Here is a 15947-nt window from a genome sequence, read left to right as displayed (position 1 = left end):
GGTCTCAAACTTAGTTTCATATTTGGCGGGAGTTTTGAGTGTATTTTTCTAAACTGGTCACACTTCTTTCCTTGAAACCAAAGTGCGGTAGACTAGCAGTCACCCAAACCAATCGTAGTCCAGCAGATAAAACAAATAAATGGGAGCTAGAGTGCTCCAACACGAAAAGAAGAACGACACTTGTTGGCCCCAAAGCTTGGCGCCCCTTTTGGTATTTCTTTATTCAAATTAAATGGAAAAGTTTAAATGAGTACAACGTGGCCATTCATGGCTTGTATGTTTGCATGTCGAATCTGCCAATCCTCTGGACCTCTTACATAGAGGTTACACACACAGCTCTGTGTCCCAAAAATACCACACTGGTATCTCCTCTAATCTGCCAAGACAGTGCATCCATGAGGCCTTGAATATGCATCTAACTGGTAGGATTCCGGGAGGAGCATGCAGGCTTTCAAAAAGACATGGAAGCAAGCAAAGAGGAGGTTGGAGGAACCTCCAAATGGGTTGAGGTTGTGAAAAAGCAAAAAACAGTTTACACCCCAAAAGCCACATCCATAATGACGGCCACGCTTGAGGAAGAGAAGCGTTGCCAATCTAGGGCTCTACATGTGCGAGTAACAGGCTTGCATGCGGGAAACTCACCAAAAGAGGACGGTGAGACTTTATGCAACAGATGGGCCGCACGGATATCCCTTTTGTAGATGCTTAGCAAGCCAAGAAGGACTTGATGAGGGAGAGGTTCAAAATAGGGAGTCCCATTTGGCATTTTTGAAGAAGAGGGCCACCCTTCAAACCACCAGAATATACCTTGGAGATGACCTGACCCCCCTACAGGTGGAACATAGGAAAGCCTGGATGGTTCAGGTTATGGAAGCCCTCAAGGCAAGAAAATGGGCCGTTTATCGTGATGACCGAGTCATCATCACGGATAAATGCCCCACATGACGGTGCAGGGTCTATGAGACCACAGATGCATTGAGTATGGGAGTATGGAATTTTCAGCCCCATCTTTTCGAAAAGCACAAAACTAAAGCAAGGGTGCTTTTTTAAACTCAATTGTCCTATAAATTTGGTCTTAGCCTTCTTGTTGGCTCATTCATACAAGTAGTGCAAGATCTAAGCACACCATCTCCAAGATCTTGGTCTTTGAAAGCTGCAAACTTCGCTTCAGCCCTCTCATCCACCCTAAAAGCTTTTTTTCCAGCCTATAACTCGTCACCTTTCTATCACTACTTTTCTCCAAGTTAGCAAGCACGTTTAGTGTGCACCAGAGATATATAGAGTTAATTGGCAGTAATTCTGTGAAGTCATCCAATAGTTGGCAATGACAACTTTGAGCAAGTCAAGCTCTAGGATGGCTAGGATTTTACCCGCCACATCAGGATTAAGGTTGGAAGATAAACAGGAGCGCGTTATCCAAGATCCTCTGGGGGAGGATAGTGTCGGGGACCCAAGGTTAATGGGTGATTCCATGCCTTTGCCAACTAATGGTGACCGTAGCGTTGTTAAGTGGTGTCAAGTGGCTTTTGCTAAGTGGGATTCAAGTCTGAACTTGCACACATTGGTGGGTCCAAGAATGGCTCCATAGCCTTGACTTCACAGACCCTAAGTCGTGACGCTATTTCAAGTACTTTTTTGTACTTTTTTGGTGAAACGCTTAATTAATTCGAGATCTTTGCTGAACTGTGATGTTATGTAATTTGTTGCATGCTCTTACTTTTCCACATGATCTTTGTTGAACTGTGATGTTATGTAATTTGTTGCATGCTCTTACTTTTCCACACGAGTGGATAGTTCTCTTTAAAGTGGAGGAGAGATCATACCTAGTTTTACCATGAACCCACTAGGCGGCAGGTGATAGGCAGTCTTGTGGTGATGATCATAATCCAAGATGCCTAGGCTAAGGTTTCCAGATATCTTATTAATAGCGAGTAGAGCTGACTACGGAAGCCAGGGAGAAAGATTCGGGTGAAACATGGTGATAACTTTCATCCTTGACTTTGCATGGATTAGATCAACCCTCTAGTCTTCACATTTTCAAAGCACGAGTGACGACCAAAAGCTCCAAATCATGAACTGCATAATTTCGCTCATGGGGTGTGAGCTTTTGTGACTCATAAGCTATTGGCCTTCCTTCGTGCATAAGGATCCCGGGAAATTCGAATCCACTTACATTAGTAATCACCTCAAAAGGTCTGCCAAACTCTGGCAATTTCAACGCTGGGTTAGTTACCAATGCAATCTTCAACTTATCAAAGGCACTCTAGCACATAGGGGTCCATTTAAATGGCATATCCTTCTTAAGCAAAGATGTTAGAGGAAGCGGTCTAGCATTCCTTCGGATAAATAAGTGGTACCATCGTGTTAGACTAAGAGAACCTCAAACCTCCTTTACAATCTTCGGTTCTGGCCAATCAATAATTGCTTGCACCTTTATACGGTTAGCTCTGAGAATCCATCTTCATATATAGTAAATCCCAAATATATTTAATATGTTCTGTGAAAAAGGTGCATTTACTCTTCTTTGCAAAGAGCCTTTGCTTCCTCAGGATGTCCAAGGCTTTTTAAACATGCTTTTCCTGATCTACGGCATTTTTGGAATAAACGAAAATGTCGTCAAAGAATACCAAGACAGTCATCCAGATACTCTCAGAATATTACTTGCATCAAACGATTGAAGGTTACAGGAGAATTTGTAAGGCCAAAGGGTATTACACTAAAGTCACAATGCTCGTATCTTGTATTAAAAGCTATCTTTGGTATGTCTTGCTCCTTGATTTTAATTTGATAATATCCAAACCTTAAATCAATCTTTGTAAACATTTTTGCTCCATGTAGCCGTGGTTTGACCTTGGTGTTCAAAGAGGAGTTTGGCTACTTCAAGGTTGGGTTGTAGGATGGAAAGTTGGCCATTCCACCTATGATCATGCTTAACAAGGGTTTTATGTGGGGTGTGCTTTCGTGGTATGGGACGCTGAGCTCCATCACACAAATCAGTTCTAGAGAGAAGACCTACAATAGCAAGAGCGGTAACAACAACAAGAACACATACTGGTATACATATCTATGAAAAGATATAATTGAACAACACAAAACATCACACACAAGTACAATTTATGATTGTAAGAATTATCCCCCATGCAAGGCCTATGATTACCATTCGTATTTCACCAAATTTGCTCAATGCTTCTGCTAGATAATAGCTTGTCATCTCTATGCTAAGTATAGCTTAGAAAGAAAGATAATGACTCCAAAAATGCAACACTTTTAAACAAGGTATGCTTTGCGGCAAAGTAAAGCACACAAATCAGGTAGACCAGGTGGAAATTGTGGTGAGCTCCATCACACAAATCAATTCTAGAGACAAGACCTACAACAATAGGAGCGGCAACATCTTTATGTAAAAAGATATAATTGAACAACACAAAACATCACACACAAGTATAATTCATGATTGTACGAATTATGCCCCATTCCTATTTCACCAAATTTGCTCAATGCTTCTGCTAGATAGGAGTCTACATGTAAGAACAGCTTGACATCTCTATGCTAAGTATAGCTTAGAAAGAAAGATAATGACTCTGAAAAATCAACACTTTTAAACAAGCTATGCTTTTGCAGCAAAGTATAGCAGTGATTGAAAAGAAAAAACATGGCCAAGTTTAGAGTTCTTTAATAAGCAAAGTAGGACCCTTTCTTGTTCCTTTCCCTTCCCTACCATATGATGGCTATCTTGATTAGAGGGAGTGTCAAGATTGCCAATAGGTTCATCAAGATGAGAGTGTCTATACCTAGGTATTAGTGAACCCATACATGCCACAAAGGTCAAAGAGATCCCTGTTTTCAATGAGGAAATCGGGGGGAATTGCCTTGGATTCTCCCTCTTTTCCAGCACCAAAAAAAAAAAAGATACTCTGTCATAAGATTTTTAGAATGGCAAGGGGTTGATGGCAATATTGAGCCCACTCCACAGCTTCCCTGAATGAAAAGATATTATAAAAAATACTCACTCCTTGGATGATTCCATTCTGTGTATCATGAATAACCCTTTGAAGAACAAGTTGAAGCCTCGTACTCAGTACCTTTGCTAAGATTTTGTAAGTAGATCCAATGAGAGTTATGGACCTCCACTACCTAATATTGGTCTTTTCCCCACCCTTCGGGACAAGGTGGATACGACCCTCCGTGAGAAAAGGAGGCATCATACTAGTACACCACATCTCTTGCAGAGCATTAGTAACATCATCACCAATTGTAATCCAAAAACTGCAAAAAGAAGGATGGAGAGATACCATCATCCCCTGAGCATTTGCCCTTTGAAAGGGCCTAGAATGCATGTCTCAGCTCGTCCTTTGAAAAGGGGGCATCCAAAGAGGTGCACGTTTCATTTGTAATAAGCCTGGGCATGTGATGCGCTCTGAGACTTTCTGTTGTGCAAAATCTCTATCCAAAGAGTGGGCCTCTACAAAGAGTAAGATCAGATAAAAATCCGAGGCAATACTCCTCACCTTATTTGCATCCAGCAGGGTTAGGGGAGCCCTGGGATTAGAAAAAGCAGGTAAATTTCGGTGACCAAGGTTCAAATTTAATAAATCCAAGGTTATTGGACTATTATTTATAACAACAATAAGCACTATATAAGTGTCCTGGGTTATTATTGATTCATTGTGGTCTAGACCTGGACAAACTGGCATACTTTCACCATGGACATGGCGAATCAGGGGTAGTCTTGCTGAGGGCCCCTGTGGGTAAGCACTAGTGGTATGGGACGTCAGGGCTGACTGGCATGGGCTCTTGGGATTGGAACCTTAGCCCTTGGCTCAGGGGAGGTTTGTGGACGTGAACCTACAGTTGGGTGGTGAGCTTGCCTACAGCCCTTTTATTGGTTTCTCCAATCTTGTTTATGCATGTATAGGGGAGGAGTCCCTTACATTCATGATGGACAGATCAGAGATCCACTACATTTCATGGGTCACTCTAGCTTGCGCAATGGAGGTAGGTCCACTTGGAACCCTGGACCTGAAACCCAAGACCTTTCCTCACCCATGACAACACCATGGAGGGAGATTCGTCTTCATAATTGTGCATATTACCTCCATAGAGGGCTGCTATATGCTTTCAAGCAGTTGCATTCCTTGTTTGCTAACATAAGTATGTAAATTGTCTTTGAATTCCATGCTTTCTCAAGTACTCACTAAACTCATTAGAGAAGTACTCTTCCCTTCCATCTGACCTCAAGCACTTAACCTACAAACATGTTTGCTTTTCATCTAGTATTCTAAAATTCTGAAAGTGAGTAAACACTTCACTTTTCTCTTTCATGAAATAGACCCACATCTTCCTTATGTGATCATCAATGAAAGATACATAGTAACGATCTCCTCCCATTGATGTCGTCTTTGTCAGCCCTCATACATGTGAGTGCAACACATCAAGTACTCCCTTACTTACAAACCTATCATGTGGAAATACATTCTTTATTTTCTTTCCAAATTAACATCTATGCATTCGGCTTTCACCTCACCCACGCATCGGGCTACACATGATTGCATCTTTCCCTTACATTCCTGTATACATTGTACTCTCACATATCCGGTGCATTCCTGTACACATGCTTTCATTTGAGGCATACATAACATCATACATTCTGCTTTAACCATTGCTTGGCATGTTTCCAGATTCTCACTCAGCTGATTTTGCATTATTGTATTTAGCTTTGTCGGCAGTTGTGTTTCCATCTCTTCTTTCAATATCAACTTGTAGGTAGCTAATACATGCTGCAATTGCGTTTGCATTTCTGACCCCATGGCTTCAATTTCCTCATCTTGTTGTTTGAGAATGTCTCTAATGGCCTGTATCCCCTTGTGCATGTTTTGAGTGATGGCACTTTTTGGATACCTTTTGGCATCAATTTCCTGTAGGGCAGTGTGGATTAATGTGTACTGCCGCACCCCTTCCCCCCCCCCCCCCCCCCCCCCCCCCCCTCTTCCCTTGTTTCATCCCTCTGGTATTACATGGGGAGGTTGCCATGTGTGGGAGAGAGAGGGTGGTGTGTGGGGGAGAGAAGAAGAAGAAGAAGAAGATATATTAACATCTTGCAAAAGACCCAATGGGTCTATGAAACAAAAGGTGTACGATGTGTCCATGGAATCTCATCATGGAAAAAAAGACAACATAACAAAAACAGTTTGGCAGAATGATTGAGACTATGTATTGGGTAAGCACAACCCTATAGTAGATGCTCTTAGTCAGAAAGGTAGTATTCAGATAGTACAGGAGTCCACTATGTAATACTAATCCCTAGGTAAATGTGGATATGTATGGATCATCATCGTCATCCTCATCATGGAGGATCGCCATTCTCATCATTGTGGATACAAAGTGGGTGTAGAGGACATGGGGGAGGTGAGTGTGGAGAGGTTGCTATCCATCGATGTGTGGTAGGGGTCCATAAAGGATGTCCAGCATCGGCGAGGGGGTGAGGAGGGCCCCTAGATCTGCAGGGTTGAGGAGAAGTTGGGACGAGGTAGCAGCTACATATGCTTGGTGGCGGGTGAGGATCTCATCAATTTTGGGATGGTGAGGCCGTCTGGCTCTCCGAAGTGCGGTGGCACGAGGTAGGGTAACTCCAGTCAAGGGGCGAGATGGTGGGCACCTTGTCGGTAATGTGGTGGCCTTATCCGTCTGAGTGTCCTCTTGTGAGTGGAAAAAATTGATGATGGTAGATTGAGATGGGTGCCGGGGTCGAGGATCTCTGAATAGTAACTTTCTGTGTCATTTGATCTCCAACAGGAAGAGTCCAAGACAATGCCGATCTGGATCCTCCATAACCCAAGATAATAGCCCAAACCCCTCTCTAAATAGGCAGTGGAATCTCCCTCTGATCTCATAATACACCGGGCACTGAGAAATCTGAGACTCTACTCCTCCATGGCACAATATACAGAGTCTCGTCTCTCTAGGGATCCCTACTGCTTTGCCAACCTCAATCTTGAGCCTATGGGATGAGACCCTTAGTCGACCAAGTGCTACGTACAGCATCTTGGTTGGTGTAGGGGCTTACTTGGGGTAATCCATGTATCTCGAATGTGTAGCTGTAGCAAGTCATATTGAATTACCCAGTTTCTGTCCGCACGTGTGAGCTTGGTGTAGGGGAAGTCTGGGTCATACTGAAATGAGGGTAGTCGGCTCAACTGTAGTACGTGTGTGCTGAACCATGTGAGGACAGAAGCATACAAGGATGGACGCACCCCTCTCTCCGCTATCGCTCAAGAAGATTGTAGTGCCAAGTATGGTAATTGTGATGAATCCATGGCTAGTATTCTGTGTATGTACGTGACAGTCTGGAATAAGGCCTCTACCACCATAGGTGCGAGTTCTGTTCGAATGATATGGTGAAGGACAGATGGTTTTCTACATATCAATTTAGATAGCATCAAAATCTGTAGACGCCCTATGGGCTGCCAATCTGCCGCTGATAAGCCTGGTTCCCAGAATGGGGATGCATACATCATCGCTGCAGTCACTACTGTATCAAAAAGTAAACCCTTCGTCCCAGGCTCCTGGAAATGTGTCTGGTGGCACTGCTTCTCTAGGAGGGCAAGTGCAGCGTATCTGCTAGTCAATCTGTCATGTGATGCCTGTCTCATTTGCCAGAGCTCATGAAAGTTACCCCCAAGTAGACATGAGTTTTGCTACCTCCACCCGGCTGCCCATGCAGGTGATCTCTGTATGTTTTCTCACACTAGGGGTAGTATAGAGATCGTGACCTTGGTCTTCCCACCAAGGCTACGTGACAAGCCCCTCTGCAAACAAAAATGCTGTAGGGCATCCATGCGATTCTGTAGTCCCTCTTGTGAGTATGCAATAAGCACTATATCATAAGCATATAAGAGAATAGACACAAGTATGCGTGCTAGGGATGCTCCTCTACCTCCCACTCTGTCAATAAAGTCTGAGACCGAAGAGGGTGGGGGATAGCGGGCAGCCCTGTTTCACCCCAATAGTACTAGATACCTCCTCTGAGAGTCCTCCAAGGCATCTCGCACTCCCAACCACTGACTCATATAAAGCAATAATGCCCCAAATCATGTCTGATGGAACCCCAAGGATCTATAGGTGTTGTAGTAGGCGATCATGTGGCACCGTAACAAAGGCTTTGTGGAAATCCACAAAGCAACAGAAGAGGCGTCGACCATCAGCCTTGGCCTGCTCAATGAGGCTCCTGAGTGTGAAGATGTGGAGAATGTCTTTCTGAACCTTGCTTGGCCCTCCCTCTCTGCAATGAGCTGAGCTCTGTCTCTAGCACGGATCCATATAGCTTGGCCAAGGTATGGCTGATCATGATGATCCTGTAGTTATTGGGTCCATAGTGTCCTGAGCTTTGTGTATGGGTGAGATGATATTCGATGACCAAGTGTGGGGAAAGCCTTCTGCTTGTGCCCTGTTAAACATGTAAGCCTAGAGGGGTGCAAGGGTGTTGGCAGCATGTGATAGGTTCTCTGATCTAATCCCCTCATGATTCTGGGAGTAACCGTTTTGGAGTTTCTGGATGGCATTTTCCACCATGGTTGATGTGAAGAAAGTGATTGTAATTGATGGGTCCACCACGATCAATGTTGTTTGGCATATATGTGGTCACATTCGTGTGTGAAGTGGATTTTGGTATAGCGGGAGGTGGGTGGGAGTGGTGGTGGGCTGGGTGGTGTATAGGCAATGGAGAAGGAGAGGTAGGTGTGGTCGGCTCCAAGAGGGCGTGTGGGGATAGTTAACTTGGAGATGAGTGAAGCAAGCTGAGGGGGTCCCATAATATAATCCACCATGCTCGATCCTCCACTATATGGAAAGCTTGTGAGTCCGCCGGATAGGGGCCACTGTGCCATCCCGTTATAAATAACAAGACCATGCCGAGAACCCAGCTCCAAGAGGTACCTCCTATATCCAGTGATAGCTCCAAGGTCCTGAGAAGCCCGCTGCAATCCTTTGCCCTCTTGGTCAAGTGCCTGTAGTCTGATAGGGTCCTCAAAGCTATATAACCGAGACTGCTCACTCTTGGTCCTAGTGTTGAAGTCCCCAATGAGGAGAACACCTGGTCCCAACATGGCTGAGATCTCAGCAGACAATGATGCATAAGGGGACTCCTTCCTCTCCTATGCCTGAGTGGTTAGGTGTCCCAACTATCCTGTATAGCATACTGCGAAGTATCTGGTGCAAAGTAGCAAACCGCCACATGTATGTATCTGGTGGGTGTAAGCTGTAGCGTAACCCACATGTATCTGGCATCCTCATCCCGCCTGACTATGCTGATCATACCCTCAAGGTGCGACCTAAATAGGACTGCTACTACTCCTGTCCTGCGGGTATGCCCACAGTAAGCCGACCCCCACTGGTATTCAGCGACATAAGGCAATCCCCTCTCTGAGCTTTCGTTTGCCTCTGTAATAGAAGTCAATATCTTGTACTGTAAATGTCTCCCGGAAGCCTCCCGCATCTGACCAGAGTCCCATTACAGTTCCAGGCTGCCATCTTGATGCGTGTAGTCTCATAGACCGGTATACTGCCCATTTCCCTTCCTTACGGGCTGCCATGACCTTCATTGAGACTCTCCTGTGTGGTACCTGTGTCGGGGTCAGGTCCTCGTCCAAGTAGATTTTCTCCCCCTTCAAGGCTACCCTGTACCTAAAAATGCCTGGGGACTCTATAAGTCCAGGAAATGGAGGACAAGTGGGCGTGGTCGGGTGGTATCCTTTCCTTCTCTCCATACATCCACAAATGGGGAACCTTCCACCTCCAGTTCCTTGCATAGCTCCAAGGCGCCTTCGGTGAGCTACCCTCTACCACACCCTGTGATGCGAATGTGTAAGGCTTTAGTATTCCTCCGGTTCTCTTCTTTGAGTGTCATGTGTATAATGTTCCTCTTCTCTTCCACTATGATGGCCGGGGCGGAGGCTCAATGTTTCTTGACCATTGCTGTCCACTCCTCCACTTCTTGTTTTACTACGTTGACCCATACCCGCACAAGTTCTTCTTTTGTTGCTACCATACTCTCTTGAATCTTTGCATCTACACTCTTGGTAAGCTCTTCCATGTGTGTGAGTTTCCCCTCCTTGATAGTGCCTTGGCATTCTTTGAGCTCGTATGTGAGACATTCCACTTGCTCTTTCAGTCGGCTCACGTAACTAGAGAGCTTCTCAACCTGTAAGGTGTGGGCTTCCTTCGTTTCCCCCAATTCTTTCTCATAGGAGTCCTTGTATCTTCATTATGTCCCGGATTGCCTTACAGCCATCTTTGAGTAGTGAGCATGTGCGAGAGAGAAAGAAAGAAAGTTATATTAAACGTTGTCAAAAGACCCAGTGGGTCTATGAGACCAAAAGTGGTACAATAGTGTACATGTAATCTCATCATGGTACAAAAGAAAACAAAGACTAGAGCTATGGCTTGGAATGTCAAATCCGAGCCATATGATACAAAGTGGAGCTAACCTCCCGGACTCCGGTAGGGGGAGGGGACCGTCAAGGATATTGAGCATGGGGTTAGCATGTGGAAGGCTATGCAGATCCGCTAGGCGTGGGACGGTGGCCTTGTGCCTCTCCAAGATCTCCTCAAGCTGGGGGGCGAGGTCCTGGAAGCCCATCCTCCCCCAGGCATTTTCCCTTGGGTAGTGTCATCAACACCTCTGCCAACTCCTCCACAGTGAATGGAGTCAATAAGAAGGACCGAAGAGGGGGGAAACCACCTCTCTTGTGCGCGGCCAGACCCTCTCACGCACGTCCATCACCTGTGGGGATAATGGGGTACCAGTGAGAAGAGATCAGAAGAAATCAGTGACGATGGCTCTAGCATGGGTGGGGGGGATTAGAAACAATAGCTCCATCTTGGCCACGCCACCTGCGAATACCATCTCTCCTGCTGTGGGGGCCAGCTATCTCAAAGAAATCCCATGTGACTCTGTCATCAGCCTGAGTCCAGAATGAAGCTCTGGCATGGTACCTTTACTCCACCCTCCTCTCCTCGATGAATCTAATCTCCGTGTGGGCAGCAACAAGCTGACTCTCAATCCACAGGCTATCTAGGGAACCCTCATGTAGCCACTGTAAAGAGGCCAGACCCCTCCTCAGACTCCTCTCCTGCTCTGGAAATCCTACTAATCTGCCTTCGTTGCATCTAGCTCTCCAAATGTGCCAAGCTGCATTGCTACTACATATCTCCCATCTCTGGCATAAACCCGGAGTCCAATGATTATTAGATGGGGCTGGGACAGGTATTGCCGACATGTGAAGGTGAGTGACCATCTCTCCTCCTGTGGGGGCTAGCTAACGAAATCCCTGTGGCTCGTCACCGACCTAAGTCCAAAATGAAGTTTTGGCATGGTACCTGTACTCCACCCTCCTCTCCTCAATGGATCTAATCTCCGTGCGAGTGGCAACAAGCTGACTCTCAATCCATGGGCTATCTGGGGAACTCTCCTGTAGCTGTTGTAAAGAGGCCATACCCCTCCACAGACTCCTCTCCTGCTCTCGAAATCCGTCCAATCTGCCTTCGTTGCATCTAGCTCTCCAAATGTGCCAAGCTGCATTGCTACTATATATCTCCCATCTCTAGCATGAACCCGGAGTCCAATGATCAATAGATGGGGTTGGGACTGGTACTACTAAAATGTGAAGGTGAGAGACCTGAAGGGCTAGCCCCCCACTTTCCTCCTCGTAAGCCATGACAAACTCAACATCAGTGGCCCGTGCCCCATGACATGATGCAGGTCAAGGTCCTATCTATTGTGAAAATGTGGAGAAACCGCTGCCAAACCTGTTGAGCCTTTAGGCAATCCCAAAGACAATGTCGCTGAGCCTCTGAGGGTGACTGCACCTAGGACAAGAAGCTGGTTGAGCGCCAATGGCCAACCACGTGCCAACTGCCAAACTCTTTTGTGCTAGCAGACAAAGGAAGAGGTGATCTTTCAAGGCCAGAATCTGTCCCAGAGGTTGGAAATTGTCCCAAGAGGCCGGGAAATGTCCTAGAGCCTCTTCCAAAAATCTGAGAGAAACCACCTTAGAGGCCTTGTGATTGCCAACCAGTGTAGTGCTGTTGTCGGGGTGCCCTCGACCTCGAGCATGTGGATCTTGCGACCTAGCCATGGGGTGTATGCAAAGAATGGGGTGCCCAGCATCTCCTCCATGTCAGCAGGGTCCCACTTGAGACGCATGAGGGGTCAGCTCTCCCAAATCCATAAACGCCAGACTCTCTCCCTGGCGAGCTTGGCCGGCGGGGGGTCAATGTGCCACTAGTGTGCTTGAAATCTGATCACCCTCACACTTTGTAAGGTGCATCCATTGAAGTCATCCAAAGGGGGCTTTGATCCCTCTAATCTACCATGGGGTCCAATCGAAAAAGTGAGCAAAGCACAACTCTCATCTGCACCATGAACTACCAAGAGAATATCATTCCTAGTAAACACTCCCAACCACTGCAGGGGGGTCAAGTTTGGAATACGGGTCAGCAACTCCTGAGGAACAGCAGAGGCGATGTCAAGGCTGAGTCTGTCTCTACCCCGAATATCATTCCTAGTAAACACTCCCAACCACTGCAGGGGGACCAAGTTTGGAATAGGGGTCAACGACTCCTGAGGAATAGCAGAGGCGATGTCAAGGCTGAGTCTGTCTCTACCCCGAATCCTAGCCAAGCCTCTCCTAAGCCTCAAGGGGAAGTTGTCTGAATGCAAGCCAATCTCCAAGAGATCTGGCAGGTCCTATGCTCAACGCTCCCCGGGATACATGAGGCCGTCCCCCAGCATGTGGCCACTTGGTAAACGGATCAAGGGGTTCCAGATGAGGGGCTGCCAAAGACGCTTCTCCAAGGCTACCAAAACTGAGGTGATTCCAATCTCGGAGTAGGCCAGCAGCAAATATGTCCTCAAAAGCTAGGCTAAAGCCGTGGGCCCGCATCTGGGTGAAGATCCATCTCGTGCGTAGTGGCCAAGGGCCACCCAGGCTTGGAGTACAGGCTGAAATCATGGCCAAGAGGAAGTCCTTCTAGGCTCACCACCTAGGAGAAGTCCTCTGACGATCAACTTGCCCAGCAGGGCACGACTCTGAATGGCAAGGTCAGTGATGCCTAGGCCCCTTCTGTATTGCAGCTGAATGGTCACTCTCCAGGCCACCTTGGCCCGGGCAGGCCTCCCATCATTGCCGGCCCACAGAAAGTTCTAGATCAACCGCTGTACCTGACCAATGTAAACTTGGGAGAAGGCCCAACAAGGCTGGCCACCACCACTCGGCCAGCGAAGGAAAGTCTCACAAAACTCTAGTACAAAAGTGCTCAAAAGAGGAGGGGCAAGGCAAGCTGCTACTCTAGGGAGATATCAATGCTCACGTGGCATCCAAGATAGCGGACTAGAGTGTCCCTCGGGATACACTGGAAAGCATCAACTTGACTCCAAGTAAGGGCGGGTCTAGAGCCTATCCAAAAACCACGCGACTTGTGCCAATTGATCTACGCTCCTATGCCTCTATGAATCTCTGGAGATTCCCCACATCTCTGTTATAAGTATGTTGTTGTGTCATCTTCAAACTCTGGAGTCCAGCAACTCCTCCTGAGTACGGATGGGGAGATGCAATCCTTGAAGCCCCGTCTCCTGAGCTAAGAGAAAACTGCTCATGGCCTCGGCAACAAATAGGAAGAGGTATGGTGCGAGTGGTGGACAGCCTTGCGGGAGCGAACGAGAAAGGGGAAATCTATCACCTCGGGCTCCTTGAATGAGAACCTGACTGTGAGAGGCTGAGTATAGGCCTGAAATACCACGGATCCACTCCACTAGGAACCCCATCAGGTACATTGTCCCCTCAAGAAAGCCCCGGTCAACACTATCATAAGCTTTCCCAAAATCCAGAAGGAGGCTGCTGCCGCATCCTGGCCAAAGTTGTCCCCACCTAGAATGTGAAGATGTTGTCCAAAATGCTCTGATCCTGAACAAAACCTGTTTGAGTGTCATGGATCAAGTCAGGGAGGAAAGCCCGAAGTCTCTGGCTGATGGCCTTGTAGGCACCTTCAGAGAACTTCTTTACTTTGGGAAGAGTTACATTCTTTGGGATAGTGCACTTCAGTGTTAGTGTGGGTTTAGGTTTCTCCCACTTTGCACCCTCAAAATCTTGATGCAGCACATCATAAAGAAACTATGTAGCAGGATCCTCATGCCTTGGCTTCTTGGGATCGGTGCCGTCAACAGGTTTCTCACGTCTTCTTTCGTAGTGTTACGTGTTCCTATACGCGAGAAGCGCTCACACAGACGGAGATGATTTCACAGACACGCACACTCTCTCTCAAACAGAACACCAAATATGCTTAAATTAAAGCCAAGTGTATGGGGGACCCTTCACTTGTTTAGACTTTGTATTCAGTAAACACTGTTTCTTGTCTCCCCGTTCCCTTTTCTCAGAGCATTTATGCCTCACCCTTAATAAAGGTGTTCTTATAATATATAATTATTATCCTCTTTTAAAAATATATATATATAATTATTGTCTTCTTTTTTTTAAAAACACTACTTGTGCATTACTTCTTGGCATCTCATATATGAAAATATTGAATCCACAAGGCAATGTAACACCCACCCAGAAACATGCACAAATTTAAAGCCAATTGTATGGTGGGCCCTTCACTTGTTTAGACTTTGTATTTAGTTAACACTGCTGCTTGTCTCCCCGTTCCCTTTTCTGAGAGCATTAATACCTCACCCTTAATAAAGGTGTTCTTATGTTTATAATATATAATTATTATTTTCTTTTAAAAAAACATTAGTTGTGCATTACTTCTTGGCATCTCATATATGAAAATATTGAATCCAAAAGGCAATGTTTAGCAACTGAGCGTCCAAGTTGGATGTTTCATAGTGAAAAGCTTTACTTGACCTTGGGAGTGTACTTTGTGTGGACTTTCTTATCACATAAAGGCTGCTTTTCTCAACAGATGCCCGAAAGCTATAATCACATGGACCCCACTGTGGTGGGCAATACAATGCGATCTGTAGTAAGTGAGCTCTCAGGACGGGGAAATATTTTAGATAAGGTAAACCAATTGATGTCAAAGTTCTGTTTTGTGTGCTTCTACAATGAGTTTTATATTGTTTGGTTTTCTTTTGTAACTATATTTCAGGCTGAAAGAGCTGGGTTGACCATAGACAAAAACATAGCTGGTAGCGTGCTTGCCCGCATCAAGGAAATGGAAAAGGAGGTCCGTATGTTGCGTACACTTTGGGTCTTTTTTTCACATAACGTTTATGCTTCACTGTGAGAGAGTTTTTTTTTTTTTTGGGGTGGCTGGTAGAAGGTTGCATGCAATTCCTTTTAAACTAAGTGGGATAACTTAAGTTTACAAGGTTGCATGTAATTCCTCTGAAACTAAGTGGGATAACTTAAGTTTATAAGGTTGTTGGATCTTGACTTGTTGCTCTCTTTGCTGCACATTGCCAGTCTGACTTGTGAATTTTCTGAATAAGCTATACTGGAGGATGCATTTCTTGGGAACATGGGGATTGGTGTTGCATGTGTCATGACAGCCCTCAAATTATCCCAGATGTAAGGGATTCCATATGGAAGGGTTGGCTGTCTGGGATGCACTAGCGAGGCGAGGTTGGTCATTGTAGCCACTTATGACCCTAGTAGGAATCATATCATCGTACTAAGTATTGTGAGGGAGATTTTTGAGCAGCAACAGTCCCTCAAAATAGTTTGTGGCATGACATGAGGCTATGGAGAGGAGAGCGAGAGACTCACATGGACAAATTTCAATGTACCCCACGAGCCTTGTTGGATTATGAGGGGGTTGGACAACCTCTGCTTAGACAAATCCATGACTCTATAAAAGACAGAGAAAACTCTAATAATAGGATCATCTAATAATGTGCACAAGTCTAAATATACAAGAATCCAAATTAATACCAACCCTATGGTATATGA

General features: G+C 45.8%; 1 protein-coding gene across 7 annotated transcripts in view; it reads left to right on the top strand.

The window, feature by feature from the left end:
• The window catches only part of LOC147641711 (uncharacterized), an 88644-nt gene that overhangs the window by 59213 nt on the left and 13484 nt on the right, over window positions 1-15947 (top strand). For all 7 annotated transcript variants that reach the window (XR_015265979.1, XM_086798814.1, XM_086798809.1 and 4 more), the window contains 2 exons: window positions 14959-15057; window positions 15145-15222. Coding sequence is in view for 6 of the 7 variants with exons in the window: in XM_086798814.1 (XP_086654940.1) it covers window positions 14959-15057; window positions 15145-15222 (177 nt within the window). In the remaining variant the exon portion in view is untranslated. The remainder of the gene's footprint in view (window positions 1-14958; window positions 15058-15144; window positions 15223-15947) is intronic.

Source organism: Cibotium barometz, chromosome 1 (genome assembly GCF_041138505.1).
Source record: "Cibotium barometz isolate CiBa-2024 chromosome 1, ASM4113850v1, whole genome shotgun sequence".
Classification (NCBI taxonomy): Eukaryota; Viridiplantae; Streptophyta; class Polypodiopsida; order Cyatheales; family Cibotiaceae; genus Cibotium; species Cibotium barometz.
The sequence above is the reverse complement of the archived record's forward strand: the minus strand, read 5'-3'. Positions and strand labels throughout refer to the sequence as shown.